The 11,843-nt window shown below is 42.7% G+C and overlaps 2 protein-coding genes across 2 annotated transcripts; one reads left to right on the top strand and one right to left on the bottom strand.

The window, feature by feature from the left end:
- The first annotated feature begins 829 nt into the window (after positions 1-829).
- Positions 830-11,442, top strand: parp1 (poly (ADP-ribose) polymerase 1). The gene is made up of 23 exons (XM_027283818.1): positions 830-1,085; positions 2,794-2,956; positions 3,286-3,401; positions 3,497-3,711; positions 5,497-5,587; positions 5,681-5,797; positions 5,945-6,121; positions 6,312-6,474; positions 6,561-6,701; positions 6,829-7,068; positions 7,176-7,241; positions 7,336-7,468; positions 7,581-7,776; positions 7,857-7,985; positions 8,144-8,227; positions 8,481-8,603; positions 8,693-8,821; positions 8,938-9,036; positions 9,176-9,328; positions 9,457-9,584; positions 9,676-9,737; positions 10,118-10,232; positions 10,764-11,442. Exons 1-23 carry the CDS (start codon positions 963-965, stop codon positions 10,843-10,845), a joined length of 3,045 nt encoding a protein of 1,014 aa, XP_027139619.1. The 5' UTR covers positions 830-962; the 3' UTR covers positions 10,846-11,442.
- Positions 3,768-5,486, bottom strand: LOC113746837 (adenosine receptor A1). The gene has a single exon (XM_074527727.1). It carries the CDS (start codon positions 4,839-4,841, stop codon positions 3,768-3,770), a length of 1,074 nt encoding a protein of 357 aa, XP_074383828.1. The 5' UTR covers positions 4,842-5,486.
- Positions 11,443-11,843: the final 401 nt, after the last annotated feature.

The raw sequence follows: 11,843 nt of genomic DNA, 5'->3' as shown, positions 1-11,843 counted from the left end.
CCCAGCTAATCTGAAGAAGAAGCGTGAACGCTGAGCCAATAAAAACTGGGGTATTCAAAAAAAGCCATCTGTAACGACACGCATTGTCAATCAAAGCAGCCATGCTGTTAATTGTGTGTAACTTAAGCCAGGTGAGGTCTATATGGTGTAGTGGTTAACACGTTGCCTCACAGCAAGAAGGTTCCTGGTTCGAACCTCCTCCTTATGGAGTTTGTGTGGGTACTCCCACAGTCCAAAGACATGCACTTAACAGGTTAATTGGTGACTCTAAAATAGGTGAATGGTTGTTTGTCTCTATGTGCCCTGTGATAGGCTGGCGACTTGTCCAGGGTGTACCCGCTCTCGCCAAATCAGCTGGGCTCCAGCCTCATTGTGACCCTGATGAGGATAAGGGGTTAAAGATGATGGATGGAGTTCTATAGTAAATGGTAAATGTAAATGGACTGTACTTATATAGGCCTTTCTAGTCTTCCAACCACTCAAAGGACATCTCCATTCACCCATTCACACACATTCGTACACTGATGGCATTGGCTGCCATACAAGTGCCAACTGCTCATCAGTTTGAGGAGCTAACCTTTCATACGCATTCACACACACACCACAAACACACACACATATATATTATATATTTATTTATTTATTTATTTTTTAATCTTTATTTTTATTTCATATTTTATTTTATTTTATATATATTTACATCTTCACACTGTTTGGACAGAGAGAAACGTGATTTCAATTCTCTGTATGTCTTGTACATATTGCAGTATTGACTTGACTTGAGATGTTGTGTTGGTGTTTTTGGTGACAGAGTGAGACCTCCTCTTCCTCCTCCTCCTCCTCCTCTCTCTGTCTCTCTCTGTGGGCACGCGGGCTTCGCCTCTCTTGTTGTGGCTCCGCTTCATCCTCAAAGTTCAGCCCCGCAGTCAAACCATCATATTCGGCAATAATAGCGACCAGGTATGGCAGAGTCTCAGGAGGACAAGCTTTACAAGGCGGAGTACGCCAAAAGCGGCCGTGCATCGTGCAAGAAATGCAAAGAAAACATCGCCAAAGACTCGCTGAGGATGGCCATCATGGTGCAGGTAAATGTGGCGACGTCTGGAGAAAGAAACCTGCTGCTAGGAAAGCTGCTCAGCACCAGCGTGTTAGCTTTTAAACACAGTCTGCTTAATCCTGCGAGCATGGCGACTGTTCATGAACCTTATTTGAGATGAGAAACGTGTAGTTCGTGGCCTGGTTTCAGTTGTGTCATGCTTCAGGCCCTCGTTAGCATTTAAATGGCTGACATTGTCCAACTCACAAAGAGCCCATGAGCTTCTCAGGAATGCATCCAGACATCCACTCATGCTTTTTATTATTTTTTATTAATGCATCTGCTTAAAGGCTGCAAACAACATGTGAGGGAGCATCTACAGCACAAAGTAAAAAATCACAGCAGCACCATCACACACAGTGTAAAGTGTAAAGTCAGTCTGCAGGATTCATTAACTAAAGAGGTTAGAGTCAGCCTCCTTACTCATGGCCTGTGGAGCAGCTCCAGACTTTAAAGTCACTCTGGATTCATGTGTTTTTAATTCATGCACACATTCAACAAACCTTTTAAAATAAGAGTATCTGTGTGTGGACACTAAAATAAACAGCGTTGCTATGGTGAAATATCTTTTTTTTATTTATCTATAAGTATCAGGAATATTTAAACAAGTTGCAAGGAAGCTTGGTATTGTCACTTATTTAAAGAGAAGGGATTGGAGTTTGAGTTATTCTTCTTCTCACTCCTTTTCGAATATTCTATGATTAAATTTTTTGCCTTATTTTTTATTTTTGTTTGCATATTCGAAATAAACACTTGAATCAATCAATGTGACCTCGCATGTATTGTATTCTCTACAAATAAGATATGCCACGTAAATATGGAGAAGAGAGGTCATTAGAAATTATATTTAGGGCGTTATAGTGTAATACTGTGAAAGGAAGGGAAAGCACGTCGAGGTTCAGCTCTGTCCCCCCAGAGTCCACAGAGGAAGTGGGGGAGAGGAGGATGTTAGAGAAGGTGACACGCATCATGAACTCCCCTCGCCTCCTTAAAACTGCTCCTTCATCGACAGACTGCTGCTCCCACCATGTAAGAAAGAGCTGCCACAGGTCCTTCATTCCAACAGCTGTCGGACTTCATGACTTTTTTTCTATATGTTAATTATTTATGAGTAATTTCTGATTTACCTTTTTGTATATGAGCTGACGTGAAAGCCCACAAAACGAGTAAGGAAGCTGCGTCCTGTTATCACATCCAGCTGTAACAGATGTGTCCGCTCTACTTATAGTTGGCAGACTTTCAGATGATGCAGCGCATCTTTATCTCTTGTTTCTGTCATTCATCCCTGCATCATTTCTTATTTTTGTGACTTGTTTTAAGACAATTTTTCTATATTATGTTTTGTTTATAATCTAAATATAACCCCTGCATCACCGTGATAACGAGCAGTAGCATAAAGTGGACTTCAGTCTCGACCTCGCCCGTTTCTATGGTGACTTGTGGCGTACCTGAATGTAACTGTACACACAAAGGTATTATTAGCTAAGGTTTATGAGATAATACATTTGTAATTTAGGTCCTTAAATATAAATAGTGTTATATATGAATCATACAAAATAAAGACTGTAACTCATAAGTCATTAATAACTGGTCAGTTAATTGATCTGTCTTGTGTCTTCTGTTCCACAGCAGGACCATCTCACATTCATTGCTGTAAACATACACTGAATCTCCCCTGTTTGTTCTTTGTCCGACAGTCACCCATGTTTGATGGGAAAGTCCCCCACTGGCACCACTTCTCTTGCTTCTGGCAGCGAGCAGCAGCTCAGTCCACAGCTGATATCGGTGGATATTCGGACCTCCGCTGGGAGGACCAGGAGAAGGTCAAAAAGGCCATCGAAAGTGGAGGAGCAACAGGAGGTCAGTACTCGACATTTAACATTTGATCACTGGCTTATTAAAATATTTTATTGCCGCACACAACATGTACATGACTGTACAATCCCAGTGGGCCTTCATGGACATGATGGAGCAAATAAATGACAGTTTAATGTCATCTCAGACCCCAGGATCCTTGAGCAGCTTTTACTTTTTTTAACACAAAGTTTATAGAATTTTTAATTCTGTATTTCTTCTAATAAATGTCGTTTGTCCTCAGAAATCTTGCGTTTTACATATTTTGTTTTTTAATGATGTGGCTACTCTTGGTTCACTTGAAAAATGAAAAATGTATGACTTCCTTCTTGTAGGAAAAGGAGACCAGAAGAGTGGAGCTAAAGGAGAGAAGACGCTGAATGACTTTGCGGTTGAATATGCCAAGTCAAACCGCAGCACGTGCAAAGGCTGTGAGCAGAAAATCGAAAAGGTTAGCAGCCGCTTTTATTTCACTTTTTTTTAAAGTAACTATGTATTCAGTGTGACATATATTCTGAGTCTGTGATCCTCTCGTGTCTCCTTCAGGATCAGATCCGTGTATCCAAGAAAACTGTGGACCCGGAGAAGCCCCAGTTGGGCCTGATTGACCGCTGGTACCACACGGCGTGTTTCGTGAGCCGTAGGGAGGAACTGGTCTTCAAGTCTGAATACAGCGCAGCCCAGCTGAAGGGTTTCAACGCACTACGAGCAGAAGACAAGGAGGAACTTAAGAAGAGGCTCCCTGCTGTGAAAACTGAAGGGTGAGACGAAGAAACAGGATCATTTTCTTTTATACGTGTTTAACATTTGGTCAGGTTCAGTCTGCTCCCTCTCTGTCATCACCACCGGCTACATTCGAAGCCTCTCTCTCTCCCACCGTCCTGCAGCACAAGAAAATAGCCTTGAATGTGTCTCTGAAAGCTGTCATTGTGTATGCATAAAGGAAGGGGTTGACGGCAGAGTTTGCATGTGACAGGATGATGGCAGCGAGCAGCAGCTCAAACGGCACGGGGCAGTGCGGGCACAGCAACAGGAAGCAGTTGATTATGTGGAGCGGGATCCAGCAGATCGTGAAGAGGAAAAGAACGAGGAAAAGCGTCGTGGCGGTCTTCATCTCTCGCCGCATCCTGGCCGCAGCTCTCGTTTGTCCCTCCGTCCCTCTGCCGCTTTGCTCGGACGCGATGCGCCTCACCTGCTGCTTGACGGTGACGAATATTTGGGCGTAGATGAGAAACATGATCACCAATGGGGTCAGCACGCAGGCGAAGAAGTTAAAATAGACCATGTAGGTCATGTCCACCACCAAGACAAAGAAGCAGTAACCTGAATCGGGTGGTGTCTTGTGCCAGCCCATGAGAGGCACAAGTCCGATGAGAAAGGCCAGCAGCCACGTGGTCAGGATCACCAACACGGCGTTGCGAGGCGTCATCAGGACCTGGTAGCGAAAGGGCATGAAAATGGCTAAATAGCGCTCCACAGCCACAGCCAGCAGGCTGAAGATGGAGCTCTGGGTGAACATGATTAAAACACTGAGCATGAGCAGACACAGGTAGAGATTGTGACGCGGCAAACCGATATCAGTCAGGATGGCGCAGGGAATGGCGATGGCACCCACGCAGATGTCGGCGACCGCTAGCGAGACCAGAAAGTAGTTGGTGACGGTGCGCAACTTGCGGTTGAGCCCCACCGCAGCGCAGACGAGTAAATTGCCGACGGTGGAGAGAAAGGTGATGACGAGCTCGGCCGCCATGTACCCCACATTAGGGGAAATCACCAAGTCGGAAGGCGGAGGCGAGGAAAGAGTGGAGGAGTTCAGGAAAGGGGAAGACGGACGGGATGAGATTCTAGTTTGGAAAGTGTAGAGGGTCAACGACGCGGTGCTGTTCTCCATGGTTGTCCTAAAGAGAGAAATAAAAGTTAGAAGTGGAGTTGAACAACTCCCGTCGGGCAATGAAATGCAAGAAAGCGGCAAAATGTCTCACCAGTCTACAGCAATAAGTGTTCAAGAAACTAAAGAGTCCATCATCATTACTCAGCCAGCAGCCACCCTGATACTGGACACCAGTCCTCCCATTAACGATCACTTCTGTTTGAACGAATCTGAAATGCGATCTTTTATAGAATTCCCTTCTTCCCTCTTGATGTCAGTTGTTGTCTAATGAGGGATGTTTGTCTTGTTTTTTTGCACTCAGATGTAGACAGAGATGGTCATTATCCGATGTGTGTGCGCTCTCAAGGGGGGAGGCTGATAAATGTTTCTTGTCAGGGCAGGGTGGATGATATCAGCACTGACACCTGGGATTGTGGAGACATGTACCTGCTTGTGTGCGTGTCCATTAACCGATGGAGCTCTAATGAATTAGTCTAATGAATGAAGGTGTCAGACTCGAGCTTGTTTGTTCCAGATCTTGTTCTGTATCCCTTTTGGCCTCATTTAAGAAGTTAATTTGGATGTTTTTTTTGTTTTTTGTTTTTTTTGGTCCATGCTGAAATACAAAGACAACAAAAGTTTGGGTGTAAAACTGTTTTTGTCTCTGTTCTCACAGGAAACGTAAAGCTGACGAGGTGGATGGCGTGTCCAAGAAACAGAAGAAGGAGGCAGATGACGTGAACAAAAAGCTGGAGGAGCAATTAAAGGTACCTTATTTTTCCATTTTATTTCTTGTGTTGGAGTAAACGTCACGTTTATATTTTGGCTTTTAATAAGTTTGTTTCGTGGTGTACCTGCAGAATCAGAGCCAGCTGATTTGGGGAATCAAGGACAAGCTGAAGAAGTATTGTTCAACCAACGACATGAAAGAGCTGCTGATTGCAAACGGCCAAGAGGTTCCCTCTGGAGAATCAAATGTAAGACAACCTCGTGTCACCTCTCCTTCCCATTGTGCTGTATAAAACCTTTTATTACTTGTGTAAACAGCTGTAGCCTCTCTAATACCTGATGTTTTTAAAGTCACCGTTCCATGACACAGCATGTACGTGTTGTTTAATTTGCAGGTGGTGGACTCCCTGGCCGACGGCATGGCTTTTGGTGCCCTCGAGGCCTGCAAGGAGTGCAAGGGCCAGCTGGTGTTCAAGGGTGACGCTTATTACTGCACAGGGGACATCTCAGCCTGGACAAAGTGTGTGTTCAAAACCGCAACGCCCGTACGCAAAGACTGGGTCATCCCCAAGGTAGGTCACCTCATTTCAGGGCTCCTTTTTTTTGGTTCTTTATATAGTATATATTTCCACAGCGAATCTGTAGCCTGTGAGCTTTATTCATGTCATTGTAATGAATTGTTTCGGAGCACGGTGGATACAAAGATCAGGAAAATGCCACATATTATTCACTCCTTTGAATATTATGGCTATATCATTTTAGGAATTCCACGAAGTTCCCTTCCTAAAAAAATTCAAGTTCAAGGCACAGGACAGAGTTTACCCAAAGGAGGCTCCCACCCAAACGCTCACCGCAGCCAAAGCAGAACCCTTGGCCAGCGCATCCAGTGCCCCGATGGAGCGACTACCAGAGGGAGCACCTGCAGGTTGGTGTAGAGATCTGAAATAATTAAAAAAAATACTTCCATACAATGGCATTGTTTTAATGTTCTACATATATCTGTGTGCATAGACAAACCACTCACTGGTATGAAACTGTTGGCTGTGGGCAAGCTCAGCAAGAACAAGGATGATCTGAAGGCTGCTGTTGAGGAGATGGGTGGAAAGATTACCGGCACAGCCAATAAGGCTTCTGTCTGCCTCAGCACCAAGAGTAAGTAACCAATCAAACAATATGTTGGCCTGTCAGTTCCTGTTTTTAAAGCTTATTAAATCAAATAGGGGAATATAGCAAATGATAATAATGAATATATAATGTCTTCTTTATAACAATTTCACAGAGGAAGTGGAGAAGATGAGTAAGAAAATGGAGGAAGTGAGGGACGCTGGTGTGCGTGTGGTCTCTGAGGATTTCCTCACGGACATCAAGTCGTCGGGTAAAGCCCTGCAGGAGCTGGTCTCCCTGCACGCCATCTCCCCCTGGGGGGCAGAGGTCAAAGTCGAGTCTCAGGCTCCAGCTGCGGCCTCCAAGTCTGGAGCGATGGCTGCCAAGAGCACAGGCAGGGTGAAGGAGGAGGAAGGTAAATCAATTTATGTAAATGTTAAGTCGTGTATTCGAGTAGTGATTCATTAAGCCTTGGTGTGTTATGCTCTTTAGTTGTATGTTCAAGCATATACACTTTTACAGGTAGTAGCAAAACCAAGAAGATGAAACTCACAGTGAAAGGAGGAGCTGCTGTGGATCCAGATTCAGGTAGTCACGAGTAGCCTGCATTGATTTTTGCTGTTATTTCTGTACCTTTTTTTTTATTTTTATATTTAGCCTTGACTGATTATGATTTTCTTAGGTCTGGAGAACAGCGCTCATGTCCTGGAGCAGAGTGGGAAGATGTACAGCGCAACGCTTGGCCTTGTGGACATTGTCAGGGGAACCAACTCCTACTATAAACTGCAGCTGCTGGAGGATGATGTACAGAAACGGTCGGTTAATGAGGCATTAGATAGTCCTGCAGTGCAGTGGTACTGTGTTTGTTTACTTCAATAATAATAACTTGATTATCTCTCATGCTGCCAATATTTCATGCATGTGCAGGTACTGGGTGTTCAGGTCATGGGGCAGAGTGGGTACCACCATCGGAGGCAACAAGCTGGACAAGTTTCACGACAAGAACTCCGCCATGGACAACTTCCTGGCTGTCTACAAAGAGAAGACAGGCAACAACTGGGGCGCCTCCAACTTTACCAAATATCCCAATAAGTTCTATCCCCTGGAGATTGACTATGGACAGGTACACACAACACACACACTAAACTTGAAGGGAGATATCCTACTAGTATCTGACTGCATCTTCTCTGTGTTTCTTGGCAGGATGAGGAAGCAGTGAAGAGGCTGACAGCGACAGCCGGCACCAAATCGAAGCTTGCCAAACCCGTCCAGGAGCTGATCAAGACGATCTTTGATGTAGAGAGCATGAAGAAGGCCATGGTGGAGTTTGAGGTATGGCTTTTTATGATTTGTGGCTGTGAACATGTGAAAGAGAAACAACATTAGACAGATCTAGTTTGTTACAGCCTGCATCATATGACATCTTCTGGCGATGTGTGGAGTTTTGGTTGAAGTTGTTTTTATCGTTTTGATCCCCTTCTCGTCTTCAGATCGACCTCCAGAAGATGCCCCTCGGAAAGCTGAGCAAGAGGCAGATTCAGAGTGCCTACGCTCTCCTCACTGAAGTACAGCAGGTCAGTAACCAACAACTCCTCCTGAAGGGTGATGCAAATGCTGATCCTTTCTGTTGCAATTCTTCTTCTTCGTAGGACTGTGTGGTGAATTTCAGTCCATTTGAACCTTTTTCTCTTCCCTTTAATTCAGTTAGACTATTATTTATGGCATTACTATAAGTAGTGTTTCCGTGCCAGTGGTTGGACCCCAATCTAGAGCAAATGAAATCTTTTTATTAATAACTTTGACAATGTTGGTCTTTTCTTATCGTAGGCTGTGTCAGACTGTCTGCCTGAGTCGCAGGTGCTGGATCTCTCCAATCGCTTCTACACCCTGATCCCTCACGACTTTGGCATGAAGAAACCTCCCCTGCTCAACAACCTGGACTACATCCAGGTAAGGACACAAATAATGCTATATTTGACTGTACAGACAGTCTTGTTTTAGAAATGGATCTCATAACATCCTCTTACTTCATTGTTCAGGCTAAAGTTCAGATGCTGGACAACCTGTTGGATATTGAAGTGGCATACAGCCTGCTGAGAGGAGGAGCCCAGGACAATGAGAACGATCCCATCGACATCAACTATGAGAAACTCAAAACCAAAATTGAGGTGAGGAGACCCGGACAGCCTAAGATGACGTGTTTTATCTCGTTGTGCTCTAAATTAATGTTCGGTATGCTCATATATGAAGAGATTATACACGTATGTAATATGTTATTTCACAGGTTGTTGACAAAACTACAGAAGAGGCTCAGGTCATTCTGCAATACGTTAAGAACACCCACGCTGCTACACACAACACGTACACACTGGAAGTGCAAGAAGTAAGTCATTTTGGGGAAAAGCATTTTTAACATAACATTACAAATGCTCAGTTTGTATGAATCCTTGTTTATAATTTCTGATTCTATCACAAACTTTGTCAGCTCTCATATTTTACCAACATTAATTTCCATCTTTTAGATCTTCAAAATTGTTCGAGAGGGAGAGCGCCAACGATACCGTCCGTTTGAGGAGTTGCACAATCGCCAGCTACTGTGGCACGGCTCTCGCACCACCAACTACGCTGGTATCTTGTCTCAGGGTCTTCGCATTGCCCCTCCAGAGGCTCCAGTGGTGAGTTTTTGTTTGTGGGGATCGTTAATTTGTTCTCATGCAGCAATGTAAATTAATAAATTATGTATGCTGTATGCAGTAGATGTTCAGTCCTGTATTACATTGACGTTTTGCTTCATTTTCTCTAGACTGGTTACATGTTTGGCAAAGGTGTGTACTTTGCCGACATGGTGTCCAAGAGTGCAAACTACTGTCACACCTCCCAGTCAGACCCCGTAGGTCTCCTCCTGCTGGCCGAGGTTGCCCTTGGCAACATGTGAGTAACCATCTGAAAAAAAAAAAAGCCTAAATATGAACCTTTTCTTGTGCATCAACACGTGATAGTAATGTTGCTTTTTTTAATGCAGGCATGAACTGAAGAAGGCTTCCCACATTACAAAATTACCTAAGGGCAAGCACAGCGTTAAAGGTGAGAAATCTTTATATTTTTATTTGTGTTATGAAAACTAAAATGGAATTACAATGTATTATTTTTGTTCCTATAATGTGTAAAGAAGTGATTATTATTTACAACATTTCAGTACCCAAGTTCCCCTATTTGTTTCCCCTATTAATGAGTAAATGTTTTAATCTTGAAACCACTTTACTGATATATTTAATACACTGCAGAATTCACACAAGTATCACCCATTTGCTTAATAATGTCTTATTAAGCTGATTTATAACTTGTGTTGTTGAATACTCCACCATTGTAGGACTTTTTGTAACTCATGTGTCTTGTAAATAATATATTAAAGTTTGATTTGTCTTCTGCTTCAATCGTTCATTAACTTTTCTTTTTTCTTATAGGTGTGGGTAGAACCGCTCCTGATCCAAGCGCTGCTGTCACTTTAGACGGTGTGCAGGTGCCTCTGGGAAAAGGAGCCCACACTAACATTGATGACACAAGTCTACTGTACAACGAGTATCCTTTAACACTGACCATCTGGTTCGAGAATTTGATAATCATTTTGACAAATGACCCCACATTTTTCCTGCTATTTTTTTTGGGTAAAACACTTCATAATCTGTCCATATTCTTCTTGATACTGAATAAACGACATGACATTTGGCATGAGTTTAGACCAAAACACATCTGAAGCAAAACTTTCTAACCTCCTGAGTCACTCTGATGCACCATCAGTATTAATACCAGGATAAAATTAGCTATTCTTACACAAGAGACAGATGAATTATTAACTCAGTGACTTAGACTACTGGTAGTCACTGACTGTTGAGTTTAAGAAAGGACATGAAAGTAAAACCAGGAATTGAAACCTCTGTTGGTGGGTGGTGTCTGGTGGTTCACTGGTCCTAGATTTACACTGAAGGGCTGTCCTATCATGATCACTTACCTGTTATCATCTATTTTCTTGACCTCTCCTGTGAATTCTCCTTTTTATTTTACTGCATTGATCTCTGTATAGTCTGTTTTCCTTAACCGTTGCTCCTCCAGGTACATTGTCTATGATGTAGCGCAGGTAAACATGAAGTATCTCCTGAAGATCAAGTTTAACTACCAGACGTCCCTGTGGTGAGAGGGCCTGTTTCCGAATCCTCTTCAGTGAAAACAAAGACCACTGTTGCCTCCGAACGCCCGGGCTTCATTCCCTGCAATAGAAGATGTTTGGCAAAGGAGCAACGCTATACCACACTTTACAGCGGTCATTGGAAATCTCTAGTCACTTTATTGCTTTTACATCAGGTTTACTAGCTGGCAGCCTTCCTCAGTAATCCTTTAGGTACTTCAATACCTACTTCAGAGAAGACGGACACACAGTTCAGTACAGTGGCTGAAGCATGGTGCATATAACATAGAAAGGTTTGGGTTTAGAAATGAACATCAGGAAATGTAGTTTTCTGTCTCATGCAGTCATCTTTGATTTCAGAAGGATCTTCATTCTTTAATAAATCTGTAGTAAATAAGGCATAGTACTGCAAACTTAGGAGTTTTGAGTTATGATCAACCAATCTGCAAACATACACAAAGCAATGTTCATATTTTGCTAGGGTTCCTAAGTAAAATAGCCAGTAAGATAAAACATTTTGTGGACTGTCTGGTTTAAAGATACTGTACAAGGATTGACATGTATATATGTGTTTTGTTGTTCGTCCCTCAAACCGTCTTCCTTGCCGAAAATGGGAAAAAAAATAAACATTGTTATTAGTGTTTACGAGAAGTATTCTGTAAAAGAAACAACTGCCATTGGATGTGGTTCATTTTTAATTTTTTCCTTTTTCTTTTTTTTGTGTGTTTTCTTTTCGCTTACCTTAAACAAAATAAAACATGACTTCTCAAAATTTCATGCCAGTGTTTTATTTTCATGTAGTGTGTTAGATTTTTAATTTTTTAGTTGATTTTAGTGTGGAATTAATGTAAATATAAGTTTTTAAACTTCCAAAACAGACAAAAGGCCCTATATGTTTTAGTTTGTCTGTTCTGGGCTACTGTAGAAACATGGTAGTTGAACATGGCGGACTCCATGGAAGAGGACCACGGATAAAAGAAGGCTAATTTTAAAGTAACAACAACAAC

Source organism: Larimichthys crocea, chromosome XI (genome assembly GCF_000972845.2).
Source record: "Larimichthys crocea isolate SSNF chromosome XI, L_crocea_2.0, whole genome shotgun sequence".
NCBI lineage: Eukaryota > Metazoa > Chordata > Actinopteri > Sciaenidae > Larimichthys > Larimichthys crocea.
This window is presented reverse-complemented; position numbering and strand designations above follow the sequence as displayed.